This window comes from Heloderma suspectum, chromosome 5 (genome assembly GCF_057233095.1).
Source record: "Heloderma suspectum isolate Gila_16-S chromosome 5, 16-S_ref, whole genome shotgun sequence".
NCBI classification, from domain to species: Eukaryota; Metazoa; Chordata; class Lepidosauria; order Squamata; family Helodermatidae; genus Heloderma; species Heloderma suspectum.
Window position 1 is genome coordinate 175,964,722 of NC_139462.1, and position 22,856 is coordinate 175,987,577.

General features: G+C 39.8%; 1 protein-coding gene across 2 annotated transcripts in view; it reads left to right on the top strand.

Moving 5' to 3' along the window:
* RFTN1 (raftlin, lipid raft linker 1) overlaps positions 1-22,856 on the top strand; it is a 127,533-nt gene that overhangs the window by 28,834 nt on the left and 75,843 nt on the right. For both annotated transcript variants that reach the window (XM_084858422.1, XM_084858421.1), the window contains exon 3: positions 11,769-11,955. In XM_084858422.1, the coding sequence (XP_084714548.1) occupies positions 11,769-11,955 (187 nt within the window). The remainder of the gene's footprint in view (positions 1-11,768; positions 11,956-22,856) is intronic.

A 22,856-nucleotide genomic window follows, 5' to 3' on the forward strand; every position in this document is an offset into this window, starting at 1 on the left:
GGTATTTGACTTTGGTACTGTCTTCACCCCCACAGTGGCATTTGCTGTTGCATGGGCTAGGGCCAAAAGCCTTATAGGACAAGTACAACAATAGGCCTCAGTTTGCCTGACACTGTGTTAGGGAAATAACCACTGGCTTGGAGATACCATTTTTGCTTCTAATTTGTAGTTGCAAAATATGCCATTTAAATTACAGCTTCAATACAAAGAATAATAATTATGGAGGTGGATGGTGATGAATATATTTGTGCATTGAAATACTCAGCTGCTTTGTGGTCCTTTGACTTCGGCCCTCTCCTGGTCTGGCTCAACTTGTTTCCAGATTGCTTTTGTTAACTGTCTGCCACAGACTGTTAAAGGTATTGGTCATACTTGCCCCATTAGCTGATGTTCTGTGGTATTTATTGAATCACATAGTCAACTGGGGGAAAAAAACCCTGACCTGCGAACTGAGTATAGTGCAGCTTGAAGGCTTTGGTTGATCACTTTTTCCTCCCATGAGAAAAGACTTAACTGTCTTAGCCAGTGTGTGTCCCCGGTACAGCTACTCAGCTAGGAAGAAACTGTATATGACAACAAAGGCAAGGAAGCAAAGAGTTTATGCTGAGGTAACACTTGTATAAGCCAAGTCATGTACAGCTGAGATGTATATTTTTCTGTCTTTGCTTAACTGTCTTGCCTAATTATTACATGTCTTGAAAATAATGTTCCTGAATGTTACTAATGATGACTGTTCTAATACGTTCAAAAATAAAGAGGAAAAACTCATCAGAGCTCCTATTTGGAATTCATACTTTTTTCAGTATCCTGTTTGTTCTCTTTAAAGTTTTAAATATTATAATAAAAGTAAGCATGAGGAATCTGCCTTCATGGGAATTCCAGATTTGCCTTGCATATTTATTTCTAATTTGTTTAAGATTATTTATTATACTCTTCCAAAGCTGCAAGAGTGGACAGTATCACTTAACATAATGTATCAAGAAAAAAGCATAAAATATTTACTAGCCTTTCCCCCTCCCCCTTTGGATCTTAGTTGTAACTTTGAGATTGTGTTTGTACAAAATTTTGCTTAAACTTTTATTTTCTAACTCCCCATCTGTTTTTAAAAAGATGATAATGTAGGTTTATTTAATGGTATTCATGTCTCTACCTTGCTTGCTACAGCACTTCAGACATCGTTTTTTAGTAGATCCAGACTCATTAATTTAGTATATCAATCAATTTGGTAGTAGTTGTTTCAGGAATTGTTAATGGTTTTATTTTTCAGTACTTTCTGGGCACAGTCATTCAGAGGAAACGTATCTGTGAGTGAAATTGGGAGAGGGGCTGTAATGCAACAGATAATATTAAAAGTGGATCATAACTTTTATCGAGCATACTAAGGCATCAAGAATAATGCCATTATTATTCCAGCCTAAGGACTGATCTTGTCTGTGTGTCCTGCCATGTTTTGATCCCTAATGAAAAAAGAGACAAAGTCTCAAGGTGTTCAATATATATGTTTTATTGAAGTAGTAAATTTTGAGGAGTAATCAAATGTGGCATAGCAGATAATTATTGGGGTTGTCAAGTTGTGTGCCAATGGCCTCTTTAAATTTTCCACCCTATTTGTGGGCAGAGAATTTGGGGGGACCATTTCATCAAATTTCTCCAGGGAAAGAAAAAATTCTCCAACAGTTTTTTGGAGCTGGGCTCACTAGTAGCAGTGACAGGACACAGCTTCCTCTCCCCCCACCCCCAATTTTTGTTTTATTTAGTTTTGTGTTGGCAGACTGGCCACCATTTTGCATCCTCCCCAATGTCCTGGACCTCGTTTTATTCTGGGGCATGGCGGAGGGGCAGGGGAGTGATAGCCACACAAAAAAGGTGGAGAAAATTCTGCAATGTGGCTTTTCTTTTCTGCGGTGGGGGGATTGTAAGAAAAAGAGAAAAAAGTCCTCTGAGAAATGTTGGCTCTGCTGTAGGTTGTATGTGGCTGAAGAGAAGGAGGCAAGAGCCTTCCATTGATAGATGGATGAAGGGATGATGGTAACTGTAGCCATATTCCATGATCTTCGTAAACTTTAGCAACGATAATGCTGATGTTCCTATATCAACCCTAGAGATAATCTCTCCACAAGAGCCCATTGCTTCTCTAAAGTAGTACTTGAGAGCCCACCTTCACAAAGCCATAGAATCTCCATGAAGGCAACCCAGTGCAGGAGAAGTACTTGATTCTCTGGGCTCTGTTTTTTCAAATAGGGTACAAATTTACACTTGGTGGGGGCAGAAGGGTAGATCAGAGCCAGAGTATCTTCTTTTGGCCATATTAGTTCTTGTCTGGTTCTAACCAGAGCTAGAGCAATGTCTCAGCTGCCTCTCTTTCTAATACAAAATGCATCAGGCAATTAAATAATTGTTGAGGGGTTGTTTTTTTTTACACAAATAAAGCCTATCAAGCACTGCAGAATCTTGAGGGAGCTTAACTAGAACTGTTCATTTAGAGTCATGGTACTTTGGGTTGGGGCTGAATCTGTGAATGGAGGCCTAAATTCATTATGCTTTGCAACATGACAACCTTTTAAACATTGCTCACTTTGCTCCAATGCCATTCATTTCCTGCCAATAGAAAGGCAGTTATCTGGATATCAGGAAGGCATAATGTTCATTGAATTACTTACTCTAGATATAGAATACTGAAGCCTGTGTGCATAGAATTCATTTCTGGTTTAGGGGATTAGTCAGAATTAACTTGCATAAGAAACTCTGTTGGGAAGATGTTGCATTTACAAGGAGAGAGTTTCACATAAAAGGTTTTATGGGTATCACTTTCCTTCATGGCCTTGATCTGTATTTAATCAATACAAGATATTCACTAGTGTCTGAGAATGAGGATGAGCAAGCATGGGAGGAGCATTATATCTTTTCTGTCAGGAGCATTGCATATGGATGTTAAGGCATATAGCAGAGTAAGGTGAATTTGTACAGACTGTTAACACAATTGTGCACACAGTTGTACATTTCCCGCTGTCCAAATGTTCTCAAAGCCTTACTGTTTTGTAATGCGGCATAGGCAGGTGCATGGAAAGACTATTAGCGTTTATATATGAGCGATTTATTGCACGCTCATGATTGGCAACTCAAGGAAGTTTGCAGGTCCTTTACGTGACATCATCAACCTCCAGGACATCTCCCGTGCTTTCCCCCCTTTATCCTGCTTTCAAAAAGATTGAAGATAAAGCGACAAGGGACGTTAATTCGTTCTATCAGCTCAAGATGGCAAAGTGCCATTATCACAGCGCCATCTAGTGGCTATAAAATGAACCATTTAGAAACATATAGAACTTGCAGAGAAGGATTTTCCTTAATTCAAACCACGTGTCCGCCCGTGTAAAGGAGCCGGTCATAATCCCGCAAAGAATCTTGAAGCAGAAAGCCCTGGTAAGGATGTGGGATTTCAGCCTTGTGTGATGAACCTCTGTAGTATTTAGGATTGGCGTACGTTTACAGTAATGGGATTTTATTGTTATTGAATAAATACATAGGAGTATGGAAATCAAATGTTCCTGTGCGTGACTCTGGGAAATGACAACAAATATAATTTGGAGTAGTTCAGGATAATTTCCAAACATGGACAAAAATGGGGGAGACACTCAAGATACATATACACAGGAGAAATCTGAAAAAAAACATCATTGTATATTTTGATCTCACTAAAGAAATTTCTGTGGAATAATGAACTATCAGGGTAATATTTAGCAGTTTGCCAAAAATTGCTTCTCTGGGAAGGAGTTCTATGCCAAATTTAATTTATGACCGTGAAGTTTGAATGCATCTTTACGTTACCAGTTTTCTACAAGATGAACACACAGAGTGTTGGTTAATCAACAAGAATTTATGATATGTTGGTAGAACTGGAAGATGGTTGTCAGCAGGTCCTCAGGAATATTGTTATTAAATATTATTTAATAAAACATATTATTTAGATCTTTGGGATAAATAAGATAATTGCACCAGCTAGCTCAATTTTTCACCATAAGGACTGATCAGAAACAGATGATGATGGCAATTCCATATGCTGGGGAAGATTGGTTGTGCCTGAAGCCTTGTATGGTTCTCAGTCTCTTATGAAGAAATTATGCACTTATTGGAGGATTTAGACCATTATTTTGTTCTTCTCTAAGTTAGATACAAATAATGTTGAGATCCAGAGCCTTTTGAAAAGATGTAGCAACACTCAGACAGTTCTTCTCCCTTTGCAATGTCTGGTGGGACAGGGACAAAAGTATTGAACTGAGGATAATAATAAATATTAGGATGTTAGCTGCAATACTGAACTTTATGCTACATTTAACCTTGTTGCTGGCCATATCGGGCTATGGAGCCCAATCAGTACAGTGGAAGCATGTTTAAATTATTGAGTATCATACTATTTATTTGATTTGATTTGTACGCTACCTTTCTACTAAAAAATGGCACTCAAGGTGACTAATCTGTTAATCTTGCTAAAACTGGAAAAGCCTATTCATTCCTTTTACCAGATTATTGGATGAATAGGTGTGAGGTGTTTGTAAATAAAATAACTAATTTTAAATATTTACATAATTCCCCCCCCCCCAACTGCATTTTGATATCTGGAATTGTGTGTGCGTGTGTGTGTGTGTGTGTGTGTGTACTTGAACCAGAAAGTTTCCTGGGTGCTACATTAAATCTAATTTGCTATCCTTATTAAAATAGTTTTACCTGTATGTTTTAAACTGGAAGCTTTTTAACATATTGGTAATCTTTTCTTATTCCTTTCGTGTGCCATTAGAGCTCATCCTTCTGTTCTACCTCTTTAGTGTAATGACATTTCAGTATTAAAAATGTTCTTACTTGTCCAGAAAATGAGTACTGATTTTCTTCTGCAGTTTTTCTGTATTGTTAGCTTTCATTAGACAAATCAGCTTGCAAAAGCTGTGGGTAAGTAAGGCCAGGAGGCACACAGAGTAATTGGTGGTGGCAAGGGAATAGCAACATTTACTCAATTTAGTAATTAAGTGTGGCAGTTATGCTTTCTAATGGAACATGGCATGGTGCAATACCTGGACATTCAACATTATGCCATTTTTATCCTGTTTTCTTTCTTTGAAAATAACAATGCCTAGAGTTGTCTTTTGTTTTATTGTGTTTCTGGATTCTCCACTATCAGTTTGTGTGTTAAATTATTCTAACATAGAGGACATCATTATTCTAATGTAGAAAATAGGAGGTGTATGATGTGGTTGCTTCTGTATTTGTATGTGTTCTGTCTTTTCTGTGTGTGTTAGGAAGGTTAGAGTTTGCACAATCTAGTTGCTCTGTCTCCAAGATTATATTTTCACATTTTCATGATGAAGAGACAACTGTCTATAAATGTGAACCTTTGTGGTGTTGTGGCTAGAATTTAGGGCCTGGAAGTGGAAAACCAGATTCAGATCACTTCTCAGCTGTGAAGCTTATAAGGTACCTCTGAGCAAGTCACACTCTCTCCAACTAACCTACCGAAAATACTACCCTTAAAATGCTTGGGATGTAAAACACAGAGGATACAAATATTACAAATATATACATGTTGCATACAGAATATACAAATGTTATATATATTTTGAAACCATGCATCTTGTTTCCTTCCTTCCTGTGGGCTCTGTAAGAAGGTATATTTTGAATTCTGACTGATTTTTTGTGTTCTCAAATATAAACAGGTAGTGTGCTCCCAATGGGACATTATGGCTCAGTTCGCACATCACAATAACCCAGTATTTTTTTAATTTTGTAAAAAAAAATTGTTAAAAATTCTTAAGGTGTTGTGAACGAGGCACTATGCTGGTGCATGAATCCCTCCCACTATAAATGGGATTGTCTGTGGTTAGTCTTACATGCAAACCAGTGTCAGGGGTGTTTCTGAGCTCAGAGAGTGGGATAGCAGTTCAGATTCTGAAGGAGAACCATCAGACATGGGGGAGGTGTTTTCCCAGGCTAGTCCAGATATGAGTAGGCCTGCTTCTCAGGTTACAAACATACAGATGGCTGAGCTTGAGGGTTCCTCCTCACCGCCCCCATGACAGGCAGTGAACAGGAAGTTGACCTAATAGATGCCAGGCACAGGCGCAGAGCAAAGACAGAGAAGGCAGGGGCAGAACTTAAACAGTCTACCCGATTGGCCTTGCGTGAGAAGCTGCGCTTAGAGGCCTCACGACAAGAGAGGGACCTCCCCCCCTTAAGTTAGGCTAGCGAGACCGCCTCCTGCTTCAAATGGCGGGCAACTCTCATAAATTCCATTTGGATCACCTGAAGGCATTCCTTTGTAGATGGGAAGTTCCTCTGAGAATTTGCATCTGTATGACCCTGTGAAGTAATGGATTAAAAGCTGTAGACTGAAGCTTCTCATCTGTGTATGTTTGGGCATTGAAGGGAAGTGTGGGATAAGGGAATCTCGACAATCAGGAACTCTGGCTTGTCTCTCCCTGGAAAAGCCAGAGAAATAAGCCATTTTTTAACAAAGGGATTTCAGAGGGAAACTCTAGCATGAAACTGCTGAATTACAATTCTCAGGATATTCAGTTACATCACCTGTGGCCTGAATCAGGATTATGGGTTTTTATCCCAGTAGATGTGTTGATTAGTTCACCAATGCCGGAATATTTTATGTTATCACTAACACTGCTTTGTTAATGGTCACTGTTATTGTCTATTCTTTTTCATTGGTTTTCCCTCTGACCTCTCTCTGCTCTATTCTCCAGGATGAAGTGGACACTAGTCCAAGGAAGTTTATGCCATAACAAATTTGTTAGTTCTTAATGTACCACAAAATTATTTCTTGTTTTTCTTATGAAAGAAACCATTATTACTTTATTTTCTGCTAGTATTCACACCTTCAGTTATCATTCAAGTTGCAAACTATATAATATAACTATATAACAGCTTTCAGCAGTTCCATGCTACCTGAAATATTAGCAAAATTGAAAAACCTAAATATATCATACGGAGACATTTCTCATGCTTCTAATTTCTAGTTATATAACATTAGAAAAATGCTTCTAATGAAAAATTATTGGAGGAAACAGAGTGTGTAGTATAAGGAAGTGCAAATAAGGAACTGTGAATTGAAATTTGCAAGCAAGCTAGAAGAGGGATAGTCAGATGGTGCCTGAAGAAAATCACAGTTAACTAGATCACTAATCATATGCACATAGAGACATATGGTATTGCAGGCTTTCAAGACATTGTAGTGTGGGAAGGAGGGAGATTTTCTCTGCCTGCTCTGCTCCCTCCTTTTCCATCATTATTTTAACCCCTTCCCAATCTTCTTAGGGGGTGAGTTAGAGGGAAGAAGTAGTTTTCCTCCCTGCACATGGCCTTACACATGTAAGGGTATCTATTTGATAATGGAAAGGACAAAAGAATAAGTGTAGACACTCCCTTGTACCTTTGCACTGCCCTTTGGTATGTATGGGTGTTGGGGAGAGAGGCCCCTTTCCCTGGAACAATTATGAGAACTTACTTTGGGCTCTGGAGAAGAGCTTGAATCCAAGCCAAGAGTTGGATCTAATCTACACTAGCATGTTCCTCCCTCAGTATTCCAGGATTTTCTCTCCCTCAGTATTCCATTTCCCCCACTAACTACTTGTATTATTTTTTCTGTTGTTGCAGTTTCTATGCACTATCAAGTAATGTGTGCTCTGATCTAGTGGTATTATAACTCTTAGCAGCAGGAGAGGCCTTAAGGCTGTATAACCTTTGCGACGTTTCTTCCCCTACTTTCCCCCACCCTCCAGATCTCTCTCCCCATCCCCCTTCCCTTCTCTACTCTTTCCTTGCACAGGTTTTGATGGGATTTGTGGGCAGGAAATCCGTGGGGGGTTTTAAAAGATATTTTTCACCGTGCACCTTCAGAGCTCTGCGTCTGTGAGTAACCACAGACTTTAAACCTGCATTGCACAGCTGCAAAGGTTTGCATACAGTTACCAGACTTTTAAAAAAGCAGCCTGAATTACCAGCATGACCTCCCACTTCTCTCATAATTGCAGCACTCTGCTGGGGATTGTGGCACGTGCTAATGCTGTAAATACAAACGACAGTCATGTGAGCATTCACGTTCCATCTACTTCTCCGACAATTACAACACTATATACACTGGTGCATGGCACTTAACCATGCTATGACTATTTGTTAATATGTGCCCCCAGGACAGCAGTTGTGTTTTTAAAAAAATACTGGCACAGTGATGCCTCACAAACAATAGGGCAGGGGAGGGCAATCTCTGGCACGTGGGCCTCATCCAGCCCACAGGGTTGCCCAATCCACCCTGCTGCGGAGGGTTGGGCACTTTCCACAGGCCAGTCTCCAAGCCCTCTCCATGGCCTAGGGGGAGGAATCTCCTTATCTCTAATCGAATATAACAAGGGGATGCCCTTGCAGTTTGCCGGCACTTGCAAGAGCTGGTGACTGCAAACACTGGCCAGGTCTCTTCCTGCCCTGCTTGTAACACATGTGGGGCAGGAAGGGGTCACTAAACTTGGACAGCGCTTGCAGGAGCCAGCTTTCTGTGCACAGAGAAGCACGGAGCTCTGCGCCTGTCTCTGCAAGGAAAAAAGTGGGTGATGATGTCATGGGAGGTGGGGCTTCAAGGGCCTTATATCCTCTGGCCCACTGGGCTTGGTGTGGGGGGTAATCTGGCCCCTGGACCAAAAGAAGTTGCCCTTCCCCGCAGTAGAATTTCCAGTGTAGATCCTATCCTGATGTAAATGGATTGTATTGGGCTCAGACAAAGAGTGTGGTGGACATATGTTTCCATACAACCCAGCTCATGGATCAGCGCTTGAGAAATCTCTTAATAAATACAGACTTCCTCCCAGTTCAAGTTCATGTGCAGTTCCTGTAGGATGTAGGTTGTTTGACTTCCTGCTACTGTTTCTGAAATGGGCAGGGAATTACTATAACTGGAAGAGACCCTCTCCTGCCTTGCTTGACTCATCAGTTCCCATCCTCTGTCTGCACATGTAAGAAGAGTCATGCTGGATCAGACCAAAGGCCTATCTAATCTACAATCCTGTTTTCCACAATGGCCAACCAGACGCCTATGGAAAGCCCGCAAGCAGGGCACAACAGCATTCTTCTTCTTGTGTTCCCCATCAACTGGTATTCAGAGGCATACTGCCTTTGGTACTGGAAGTAATATCTAGTCATCATGACTAGTAGCTTTATCCAACATAAATTTGTCTAATCCCCTTTCAAAGCTATCCATGTTAGTGGCCAACCCTATATCTTGTGATAGCAAATTCAATAGTTTAACTATGCACTTTATGAAGTATTTCCTTGTATCTGTCCTGACTCTCCCACCATTCAGCTTTATTGGGTAACCCTGGCTTCTAATATCATCCACTTTTCTCCACATCATGCGTATCTTTATACATCTCTACCATGTCTCCCTTTACTTGCCTTTTTTCTAAGCAATGTTTTCCCCAAACATTGTAACCTTTTCTCATAGGGGATTTGCTCCAGCCCCTTGGTCATTTTGTTTTCTTTCTTCTGCACTGTTTCCAGCTCTCCGATATCCTTTTTGAGGTGGTCGCACCATAGATTTGTATGAAGGGCTTGAAGGCATTATGATACTGACAATTTGACTTGATTCAGAAACAGGACATAGATTTTCATATAGTGCCTGAACATGGTCAGATACAGTCTGATAATTATTGATTAAATTTGAAATAGAAAAGACTACTAATGGCAAGGTGGTCTTCCTGAGTCCCTTGAAATGGGTTCTTGGACCTCTTCATACTTGTCATTGTTAAGTGAGGCTCAGCCATAACTTTCACAGTAAGCATTTTCAACTGTTGGTAATTTTTCGAGAAAGATTTAGCTGGTTATCTTTTCGCGCTTAATCTGTTTCTTTAGGGTATTGAGACTCCATTGTGGTGGCCTGATATTTTTCATAGCAAGAGATTGGTACTTGCTTGTCCAAGTTTGATTTAAATGGCTGAAAAACAAAGATAATTTTGTAATTATCTTGGAGTAATAGGTATGTGGCAGCTTAGATAGGGTTATGCCAAGTTTAATACAGCCCCATGTTTCCATAACTTAGCAGCCATGGTGCAAGCATGGCAGAAAAACCTGCTAAGATTTAAAGTGATGGATGGTGCCAACCGTTGGGTGTTTGCTACCATCCAAAAGAAAACAGGTGAGCCAGCCTCTGCCCAAACGTTTGTGAATGAATAAACATGGACAGTCAAACTGTTGAAAGGTGATCTAAGTGATGGATTTCTTTTTGTGTTCTTTCATTGTGTAAGGACTTGAGGTGAATGGAGGCAATTTGAGGGGACTTTGTATCAAAACAGATGCGAAAGTTACCTAATTTGGGCATTATTATATATTAACCTACCTGGGAAGGACTGCCTGCGTACCACAGAGAGAAGTTGTGTGTTTTTTTTAAAATTTTGCAATAAATAAGAAAAGTAATAACAGTAAAGAACACATCTGAGGTGCTGTAATAATTCCAGCATATAGGCTTACTTTCTAAAATCAGGTCTTAAAAGGGCTAATTGGGTTTTTTTTGTTTTTGAAGGAAGAGGGGTTTTTTTTAAGTTAAGTTGTTCTGCATTTCAAAAAAATCCTTTGTATGCTTGGCATAGAGTTAGTCAGATTGACAGCTTGCTTGATTATTTATATTTATTTTATAGCACATACTTTAAATTATACTGCATAGTGTTTTTGTTACAGATTTTACTTAATTTGTATGCTGTGACAGAAATATGAAGTGCATCATCTATTTCTTGGGTTTTTCCTCTCTTGTTTAAAAAAATAAAAATATTGTGTGACCTGTTCTCCTTAATCAGAAGCTCCATTGTATATTCTTGCAATATGGTACTTGCAGGTTAAGAGAAACTGTAGCAGGAGTATAGGGTAGCAGCTACGTCTCCTATTATTATTTAAATTATGCCTTTTTATTATTAGTTTTGAATATTTATTAGTTTTGTGATAACTTTCATTATTCAAAAAGCGGTAGTCTTATATTCTTGTGGGAAGTACAGCAGAATAAATAATTTTTTCAGAGTCTACTATCTTTCATACAGAGTATATTCCATAGGGTTTTACAATGAAAAGCTTGTTTGAAGGACCTAAGTACATTCAGTAAGCTCTTATTCCTACTGATGTTTAATGGGACGGAGGCACACTGGATCTTTCTCAAGATCAGGATCTAAAGCAGTATGAATTTCTCCCAAGTGGGAAAGAAATTGGAGGCAAATGCTGAAAAATGTAGTCAACACTTGCAAAGACGGGGAGGTGGTGAAAGATTGTGTGTATTAATGCAGCTTGGGGTATTTGATGAATTGCCTTTGATTCTAAGCTCTTGTGCATTTTTGGGGACCATTTTCTTGTTTACATGCATATCCAAAATTTAGCTTTGCCCATGTTGCTCTGAGTTTGCCCAAATAATAATTGCATTGTAGTCTGAAAAGCAAATGTTGTTTAGGGAGATGAGAGGAATTCCGTATTTTAAAATATTGGCGTTACTTGCAGCTATAGCTTTTGCTGCCTTACGTGTCCCCTTCCGGTTTGTGTGTAACATTTACTTCAGTAATCAGTGATGAAAACACCTTGTTTAGGAAATCTGGAATTCCGAAGAAAATTAAATCAGGAAGTAAGTATCTAGCAACTTTGAAGAACTGTGTGAGGCCTTTTTGTTATCAAAGAGCATGTAGATGTTCAAAAATTTGACGTTTATACAACATAATTCAGAATTATTGATCAGTGTCTCTCTTTGATTCCAGCTGAGCTACCAGGATCATCAGCAATCAGGCTCTCTTCCTTGCGTGATCTTCCAGCTCAGCTGCAAGAATGGTACCAGCAGGGCTTCATCTTGGCTGCTGTCCATCCCTTTGTGCAGCCAACTAATGAGAATGAGAAGACTCCCCAGGCACAAATCTTCAGGGCTGTACTGATCAAGAAAACAGAAAGGTAAAGCTCATCTAGTGAACTGGGAATAAAAATAGACAATGAGATTTCCTGTTGAGATTTGACCTAGATCAGGAAATTATAGCAGTGTCATGTTAATATTTGATGTGCAAGGACTGGATATTTTTATAGGCTTAGCGTGTTTTGTGTATTTATGATCCATCTGCAGCTTGGCAGCAGTATCTGAGGATAACAAAACTGAAATGTGTTTCATATTTTGGAACGGACTGTCACCAGGAAACAACCAATCCTGGGCAGAGGTTTGGGAGGATGGCTCATTTTTGTGTTCTTTATTGTAATAATTTTATTTTGTTATATGCAGCTAGAAGAGCCAAATAGCCATATACCCATTGCCTTCACAGACAGTGCTATTAAAAAGAAGTATAAATTCATATTTGTAACTAGACTTCGTGTCTTTCACCCATAAAAATTTTTTCCAGCTAAGTATTGCATTGAGTAGCGTGTGTGTGTATGTTTGCTTTGATTTCTCTTCAGTATAAATAAGCAGTATACTTTGGCTATATTAATGTTGAGAGGGGATGAGAACCAATATAGTTTAAAAAGAAATAGAATTCATGAAACTTCAGTGGACCTTGAGGACTTGGTAAATATCAGTCCTTCTAACATTGCTGACCAGAATAAATGTTTATCATTTAAATATGATGGTAGCTAAAGGCAATTGGTTCTTGCCCATCCCCCAAGTCCTTTAGCCATGAGCAGAGGATTCAGCCTTGCATTTCACACTAGGTAGAATAAAGTTTGAAGTGGTGAAACTCTATTTCCACTTCTGAGTGTCTCCATAACCACCATGAAACTTATATTGCCCCAGGCTTTCAGGGAGGATCAGGGTGAATCTTTTCCTTTACGTTTGGGGGAAAGAGTTTTGCTGCCTGAATTTCTCTGGGGCAGTGTGGTGAGAGGCTAACTCTTTCTCTGAATCCTTTGCACATGCCAGAGGTTTTGGGAGAGGAATGGAGCTTTTCTCTTCTCCAAAATGAAGAGTCCTCTTCTTTTTGATGGGCAGAGAATGCAAAGGAGGGGTTTCTCACCATGCTTGTCCACAGACGCAGTTGCTGGGAAGAGATTGATAGCTGCTGATAGAGACTGCTTTTGTGAAACTCCTTGTAAGGATGTCATTGTGGTGAGACCAATTTTGGAGGAGGAGGAGGAGGAGGATTGGGCTGTTCCAGTCACTAACCCCCTCCCTCCTTTAGATGTTCTCTTACTAACGTGGTTACTGCTTTTCCTCTGATTGTTTCTACACCAGCGACAGGATGCTTAAAGACTTCAGTCCATGTCAGTTGCTGTGGCATCATGGTTAGCAAGAGCAGTGCACAGAACCTGATTTGTGAGTAGCCTTCCTGGCTGTTCACCTTATTATCACAGTAACCCACGTAGGTGGATGTTTTTAGCTGTTGTATTACCAATGTGGAAGTAAGCACAAGAGAGGTAGCAACTACAGTGGCAACACAATAGCCTGGTTCGGATAATCATGGTGGCTTGTTTAAGCCATGACGTATGCCAAGTGCCATTTGCCTAATTACCCACCCAGGCACAGCTTGGCATGTCATCCAAATGCAGGCAGCATGGTTTGTTGGAGGTAGAAGCAACTAACCCAAGGCCTGTTGTTGGGTTTGTTTAATCCATGTTGATTGTGCAAATGAGACTAATGTCTAAAAGAAGTCTCTGTTGTTGCGGTGTTCCATTAAAGAAACAAAGGAAAAGGGGAAACTGCAGAAATCTACCAATCTGGGTTCCCACATGAATTAGATGGCTGCTGCCATAAATGAAAGGGAAAATGGAATAACCAGAGGTGGGTAGCATTTAGACACCTGTGGCTATGAGCTCATCAACAGTCTTTTCTGTTGAAGTAATGCAATTTGGCATTTGTTGCCTTTGGAGTTTTGTGTAATATAAAACATATAGCTATAGTAGGTAAATAGCTGTGGTCAACAAAGAGCTTGTTAAACAGAAAACATTCAGTTTAATCCTTAACCAAAACATTTGATCAAAAATTGGATTGCTAATAGCCAGACAACTATGTGAAAATAAAATGTCTAGATTTGACATTTTGCTGAAGTGTCTACAGCTAGTGAGAATTTTCATTTGGTTTACACAAAAACCGTAAGATTACTGGAGGCTCAGTAGTAAGTGCAAATTCATTAGCAGAAATTGCATGTCTTATACATTAAGCTAGGATTGTTTCCTATGTTATAAAAAGCTTTTAGCCTTTATTTGTGTGACATAGCACAGCTTCTGTTTTAAATCCTCCCCATACACTGTAATATACTTTGGATTCTTCATCAAGAATTGTTTGTTTTTAATCTTGTTCTCTTGTACATAGTGTTACTTGTGTCTGTGCATTGTTTTTCATCCATCATATTCTATACAATACCAGAATCAGAATAGCTTGATTTTGTTTCATTCACTACAGAGGTATGTGTGTATCTGTAAAATGTAACACTTGAATTAATATGTGCTGGTATTGGTATTTTGATTCTTGTTCCAGTTTATTTCTAATCTAACAGATGGAGATTTTACAAAGCTATATTTTTGCTTTCTGGAGAAATGTTACTGAAACCAGTGCCAGTTCAGTCATGCTGTTGCTGACTTGGTATGATCCTCTGAGGTAACTGTACCTACCATCTTATAATTCACATTGGGGATTGGTTTTTTTTAAACTAACCCCACATAAAAATCATGCCCCACATGGAAAAGCTAATGTACTAGAAAAAGGGTTTTCTGTGACATACAAGCTTTTCACATGAGGACACTTTTGAACAAACAAGCCATTACGTGAAATCAGAAATGGTACAGTCAGGTGCTATACTGAACTACGTACTATAACTATATTTACTTCATCAGCCCTGTGAATAGTAATCATATTGATGTGTTACTAGGTGAATCTAAGGATAAGTACTCAGTCTTTCTTCAGTAATATACCATGTGCGTTTGCGTGCGTGTGTGCGTGTGTGATCAGCTACATTGATGGGAAGAAAAGATGAAGATGCAGAACCTTTAGTAGGGGTTTGGCAGACTTTAAATGGTCTTTGGGCTTCCAGTTGAGACACAAGTTAGCAAGGGCTGTCTTGAGTAATCTTGCTTGGGGAAAAGTTTGCCTTCTAGTTGAACAAAGTGTCATAATTGTTAATGTTTCAGTAGTAATTATGATGTAACTAACAGCTCGATTAAAAAAATGGGTCACCCAAAACGGAGCTAAACAGTGGGAGATTCACGACAGATAAAAGGAAGTACTACTTCACATAATGCAGTTAAACTATGGAATTCACTACCACAAGATGTACTGATGGTCACCAACTTGGATGGCTTGAAAAGGGGATTAGACAAATTCCTGGTGGATAAGGCTATCAATACCTGCCATATATACATAATAGCTATATATTGCCTCTAGTATCCAAGACAGTATTCCTCCCAGTACCTGTTGCTGGAGAACACGAGCAGGCGAGCGCTATTGCCCTCATATCCTGCTTATAGGCTTCTCATTTATTTATTTATTTATATTTAAAATTATTTTTAGGCTGCTGTTAAGGCTTCTGGTTGGCCATTGTGGGAACAAAATGTGGGACTACATACGCCTTTTGTCTGATCCAGCACAGCTTTTCTTAAGTGCTTAAGAATTAATTTTTGCAGCTTGAATGCATTCACTTCCTGTTACATTATGATCATGCACACACTAGAATATCACCATATGCAAATCCTTTTACCTTGGATACTGTCTTGTTAAAAAAGATGGTAAAAGGAAATAGTGGTTTCTGTGTGTATTTATTCAATGAACCGAAAAGACACTTCCCATACACATGCTAACCCTAACCCCTTTTATCTTTATACCTCTCTTTCGTACAGTACAGCACTTAAATATGGTAGATTCCACAGAATAATACATGTTACAGGGGTTCTTCAACCAACAACAACAACAAGGTTGAGAACTACTGTTTTAGTAGTATGGAATTATGAGCAATCCAATGCAAGCTCATGAACAAAGGAGCTTTAGGAAAGTGCAGGGAAATATGCTTTTAGATGGAAAGATGAGATATACTCCACTTGAACTGACCATTTCACAGAGATGAAGCTGTAAAGGGTTGCACCAAAACTGGCTCATTATCAACTTGTGTCTCCATTGCTTTCCATATATCTAGAAATAACACTTAAATGTGCAGGAAAGGGCTTGAACCGAGGCAGGCTTGAATTCCAAGAAATGCTTTAATTATGAAATAAATACTAAAGGGTGATGAGCAAATTTCAGAACTATAAGAAGGGGAATTTTTGTGACAGGTATGAGGAAGCTGCAGATGTGAGGTTTAATCTTGGGACTGTTTGTTCACAGTGATTCTCACATGACAGAACTGATTCACACTGATTTACACTTTCAGGAAAGCCCCTTACAGAAGAGGAATTGCTAGTGGGTGGCAGCTTATTACAGTGCATGTCTCCTTTGCAAGCTGATTCGCTTCCACTATATGAGCCAGAATAAGAAAACTAAGGGCATGTTATCTATTAGAGAGTAGGAAATAGGCCTAGTAAAAGGTCATTTAGAAGTCTGGAAAGGCACTATGGCCACCTCTTTCTATCATCTTGTTTTCCGATTATCCAATAATTGCCTTCATGTGTTTTGCATAGTTGTTTGACATGTCTTGGTCTGTAGAGACAAATTTACCTATGTGAGAACAATTTCAGTACAAGTAATAGAAGGACTTATCTTCAATAGCTTTATACTGATAAATTGTTTTGTATAGTATAGTTTCTAATTTTCCTTTAATAAGATGCTCTTATCTTTTTTAATTGCACTTTCAAAATCCAATGATATCCAATTGCTATGTTTGTACTTTTCAATCTTATTTATGTGTACCTGACATAAACCTATTTTGCCTGATAAACATCACTTCTTTGGGTCCTCAGGATCATGGGGAAAGTTATAGCTCAGTGGTACTGTGATATGACAGCACATATTTTGTGGTGGTTCTGCTCCTGTCTACAGGGCAGGCTCCAGAGAATGGTGTCGGGGGACTGCATGTCAGCCTCCTGGAAGTCTTGCTGTGGCTCAAGGTACCAATTTGTCTCTAGTGCTATTTAATATCTATATGACGCCCCTGGGTGCAGTAATTGGGGGATTTGAGGCGAGGTGCCATCAGTGTGCTGATGACACCCAACACACTTTCTCCTTTACATCTGAATCAGGATTGACCATGCACAACCTAGATTGGTGCTTGAATGCAGTGGTGGGCTGGATGAGGGCCAGTAAGCTGACGCTGAATCTCAGTAAGATGGAGGCACTATGGATGTGTGGTTCCCAAGTGCAGGAATTACCAACTTTGGATGGGGTTGTACTTCCTCTGAAGGAACAGGGTCACAGATTGGCGGTGCTCCTGGATCTAGCACTGTTGTTGAAGGCCCAAGTGATCTCTGTGGTTAGGAGCGCCTACTAAAATCTTAAGCTGCTATGCTAACTGCACCCATCCCTGGACAGGGATACTGTGGCTACTGTGATCCATGTATTGGTAACCTTGAGACTGGATTACTGTAATTTGCTCTATTTAGGCTGGTTTGGAAGCTGCAGCTAGTACGAAACGTGGTGGCCAGGTTACTAACTGGGGTACCTTACTGTGCACATATTAGGCCTGTGCTAAGGGATCTACACTGGCTGCCAGTCTTCTACTGAGCTAGGTTTAAGGTGTTGGTACTAGTATACAAAGCCCTATACAACTCAGAACCAGGTTACCTCAAGGAACGCCTCCTCCTATATCAACCTCTCCGACCACTGTGCTTTTCAGGGGAGGTTTGTTGTTTGTGCCACGGGCTATAGATTTCCATTTGGTGGTGCCCGCCCTGTGGAATGATGTCCCCTCTGAAGTATGTCTGGTCTCAACGCTGGTGTGTTTTAGGCATTTTTTGAAAATGTATCTGTTTACTTTGGCTTTCCTCCAGCTATGAGTTAGCTTTGTACCAACCTCATGATACGTGTGTGTGTGTGTGTGTGTGTGTGTGTGTCTTCTGTTTGTTTTGTTTGTTTTTATTCTTTTGTAAACTGCTTCAGGATTTGTTTTAACTGAGAAGCTGTATATAAATATTGCTAATAAATAATAAACTTATGAGAGTCCACCCCAGCTATAAAGATTGTCCATAGACAATCTTGGCAAGTCACTGTGTCTTAGCTTGCAGGTTATTATGAGGATAAAACAGGAAAACTTGCATACATTGCATTGATCTTTATTTAGTGGAAGAGCAGGACACCCATGTGATAAAATTCCCTGATGTTTAGTGTTCCTGGTTCAACCTAGAATGTCCAGTTGAAAATATCTGGTGTATAGCAGGGGAAACCCTCCTCCTGAAAAACTCCTGCCAGTCAACGATGACGACAATGGGCTAAGGAGATCATTTGATCTGACTCTATATAACACGTCATCAGTAGGGTAAAAATGTCACTAGACAGTGAAAATAATCAAACTACTGATGTAGTGTTGGAAGAGATGTGGTGTCACAATAGTAGTCTTGCTTAGTACATAAGAAAATGCAGACTCAGACATTTGGTGAAAGCAGCAGGAATGAGCTGAATTTACACTGGACTTTATATGTGTGTGTGTGTGTCTTTCAGGCTAAACTTTTACAAAGGTAAAATTGTACATAATACAATATACAATATACAAGTGATATACAGTTAAAACAAACGAAGAACTAAAATGAATAGCAGCAGCAGCTAAAACAAACGAGCATAAAATCAACAGAGTTCAATTAAAACAAAACTAAACAACATTTTAAAGTTCATGTACAAATTGCCACTTAAAGAGCCATATGTACTTCCCAAGGGAGTTGTAAAGATGTGGTACCACCACTGAAAAGGCCTTGTCTCTAGTTTCCACTGTTCTGATAGCTCTTGATGGTGGGCCAGAGAACAGGGCCACCTAGGCTGATCTCAGGACCCGAGCAGATTTATACGGATGCAAGTGGTCCTTCAAGAAACTGGATCCCAAACCATTAAGAGCTTTAAAGGTCAGCGCGAGCACTTTAAATTAAGCCTGGAAATGGTCAGCCAATGAATCATAGAATCATAGAATAGTAGGGTTGGAAGGGGCCTATAAGACTGTCGAGTCCAACTGTCTGCTCAATGCAGGAATCCAAGTCAAAGCATCCCTGACAGATGGCTGTCCAATTTCATCTTGAATGCCTCCAGCATGGGAGAGCCCACCACCTCCCTTGGTAATTGGTTCCACTGTCATATTGCTCTAACAGTCAGGAAGTTTTTCCTGATATTCAGCCGGAATCTGGCTTCCTGTAACTAGAGCCCGTTGTTCCGTGTCCTGCACTCTGGGATGATCGAGGAGAGATGCTGGCCTTCCTGTGAGTGACAGCCTTTCAAGTACTTGAAGAGCGCTGTCATATCTTCTCAGTTTTCTCATCTCAAGGCTAAACATGCCCAGTTCTTTCATTCTCTCCTCACAGGGATTAGTTTCCAGTCCCCTGATCATCTTCGTTGCCCTCCTCTGAACCCCCTCCAGTTTGTCTGCATCCTTCTTCAAGTGTTGTGCCCAGAACTGGACACAGCACTCAAGATGAGGCCTAACTAGTGCTGAGTAGAGGGGAACTAGTACTTCACGTGATTTGGAAGCTATACGTCTATTTTTGCAGCCCAAAATAGCATTTGTCTTTTTTGCAGCCATATCACAACGTTGGCTCATATTCAGCTTGTGATTTACAACAATTCCAAGATCCTTCTCACTTGTAGTACTGTTGGGCCAAGTATCCCCCATCTTGTAATTGTGCATTTGGTTTCTTTTTCCTAGGTGCAGAACTTGGCATTTATCCCTATTCAATTTCATTCTGTTGTGTTCTGCCCAGCGCTCCAGCCTATCCAGATCACTTTGAATTTTGTTTCTGTCTTCCAGGGTATTAGCTGTCCTGCCCAATTTTGTGTCATCTGCAAATTTGATCAGCATTCCCTGCACCTCCTCCTCCAAGTCATTAATAAAAATGTTGAAGAGCACTGGGCCCAAGACTGAGCCCTGCGGTACCCTATTCATTACCTCTCCTCATTTGAGGGGATCCCATTGATAAGCACTCTTTGAGTCCGATTCTGTAGCCAACTGTGGATCCACCGGATCGTTGTTTCATCTAGCCCACTTTTAGCTAGTTTGCTTATCAGGACATCATGGGCCACTTTGTCGAAAGCTTTGCTGAAGTCCAGGTGTATTATGTCCACAGCATTCCCACAGTCCACAAGGGAGGTGACCTGATCAAAAAATGAGATCAGATTTGTGTGGCAGGATTTGTTCTTGACAAATCCATGTTGGCTTTGAGTAATCACTGCATTGTTTTCAAGGTGCTTACAGATGGATTGTTTATAATCTGCTCCAGAATTTTCCCAGAGATTGGTATCAGACTGACTGGTCTATAGTTCCCAGGTCCTCCTTTTTGCCCTTTTTGCAGATAGAGTGATGAAATTGGCATAGTATTGGTGTAATATGATCAGAACTCCTGCTGCCCATGAGCATTCTGCCAGGTCTATTCTGCACCAGTTGAAGTTTCTGAACTGTCTTCAGGGGGAGCCCTACATGGAGCCCACTACAGTAGTATAATCTGGATGTAGTTACAGGGGGTGTAACTGAAGCCATATATATGAGATACAACTGATAGTTGCACCTAATATTTATTGACTGATGTGTCGTTAGGTGCCTACTAAGCTAAGCTCTCGAAGCAGTATACAAAGCTTGCGAATAAAGTGCACATCTGCTTAAAATGCATTTCCCTTACATCAACAGTAAGGTAGTAAAATCAGGGTTTTTTGTAGGACAGTACACCAACATCAGCATCTATACCTAGCTCTTGCTACCCTTATTTTATCTATTCAATTTACAGGCCACCCTATAAATGAAGTTCTCTGGGTGTCTTACAGGGATTCAAAGCAAACAAAATTACAATAAAGCAACAAAATACAATGCCATTCCACAAACCACTTTAAAACAGAGTTCAGTCATCATGGATCACGGTATGGGAAACAGGAAGTGCAAATACCTTACTCTTCCTATTCCCTGCACTTCTTTATGTCATCTGAAGTAGAACTTGCACATGTCATCCTGGTGGAAAATACGAAAGTTCTATTTTTGGCACTATATAAAAGGATATGAGACATTTGTGCATTCTGTTCGCCCCTGCGTTCCATAGTATCGGAAGCCGTTCTTCAAGGCATAATGCAAGCGGTACTTCATTTTTAAAGCCTGAAAATGCTTTACAGAACTACTCAGATAAATTGTGGTCTTGGTATACCTCTCTGTCCACTATATAGCAAGCTTTTTATGAAGTTGTTTTGGGTAATGGTTTCAGAATATATTTGGATCTCCACATAGATATGGCTTTTTGAAGTTGTAAATGATTTTGAAAGGTGTTTTGCATTGGCATTCTTTATGATGTGTTTTGTTCATGCAGTATAAGATTTACAGACTTAAGTACTCATGTATTTGCTTTTAAATGGTTGTATGAATCCTCGGTGAGGGGTTGGTTTGCTCTTCACTTGCACCTTCACTTGGTTCCCTTAAAAATTCCAAAACTCACAAAAGTTATAATTATACACTACTAACACATTAAAACTTAATGTGTAATATATCTCTTGGTGCTCTCTAGTCATCTTGGGGTGCCTCAATTCCTTATATAAAACCCCCAAAAGATATCTGGTTACTAATACCATAAACACAGCAGAGTATTTTAGTGTGGGTAGTCAATAGAGGATTAAATGTAGAGGCAAGTAAGTGCAATTATTACATATTGGTTGATGACTGAGCAATGATTACACATTTGTTTACTGAATTATATATTAACAATAGTAAATATACATCAGGGCCTAGTAGTAAAATGGATGGGGAAGGGGTAAATAGTCCCCTGTACTCTTTCTTTCTTAGTTTCAAAGTGGTCAGAGCCCTTAAAATCTTAGAGAAGGGTGAATTAGGGTCAGAATACATGTCCTTGCTTCCCTAGGATACCATACATTGTTATGGGCTTCTGTTGCTCCAGATCATAGAACCCGAACCGAACCGACAGGTTCAAATTACAAGAAAGGGGATTTCAACTAAACGTTAAGAAGAACTTGCCAGTGTTATGAACTGTTTGACAGTGGAACAGACTGCTTCAGAAGGTGGTGAACTCTCCTTCGGTAGATATTTTTAAGCAGAGGTTAGATGGCCATTCATCAAGGATGCTGTAACAGGAGATTTCCTGCTTCGGGAGGGTTGACTAGATAACCTCTGAAGTCTCTTCCAGTTCTGACTCTGTGATCAAACAAATGTCTCCCTCCATTGTTTCTCAATTGAAAACATCAATGCTCATGGGCAATGAGCACATTCAGTCCTTATCAGTCCATTTTTGGTTTTCTTTAAAAAAGGTCCAAATATTTTTCTGCGTTCCTGAAGAGTCCTTCAAGTATTGGGAAACTACTGTTTCGAATGTGTGTAGCCCTGTTTCACTGTACAACTAACTGGCATGGAAAAAGAAGAAATGATCATGTACTTCTTCTTTCATTCTTCCTCCGAAAATGGAAAGTAATGGATCCTTTGAAAGCAGAAAAATAACAACCTTCCCCTTTTAATGTCAGTGCACGAATTGTTCCATGTTGTTTGCAATCCCAAAGGTTTAACAAAAGTAAAGGGCATGTACGGTAAAATGAAAATGTGATACCTTCTTCGGGGGGAAACTATATATCTATATCTATATATCTATACCTATCTATATATGATGCCCCACAGGAAACACTTCAATCTTGGGCTGCCTTAACAGTTATTTTCACTCTTCAGCTAACCAGTCTCATGGTTCTGAATGTGTTAGAAGCTTAGGAAATACCTGGGGACCACCTTCATCTGTGCATATGAATGTCTGACAGCTGGTAGGTTTGGAAAATTAAAATA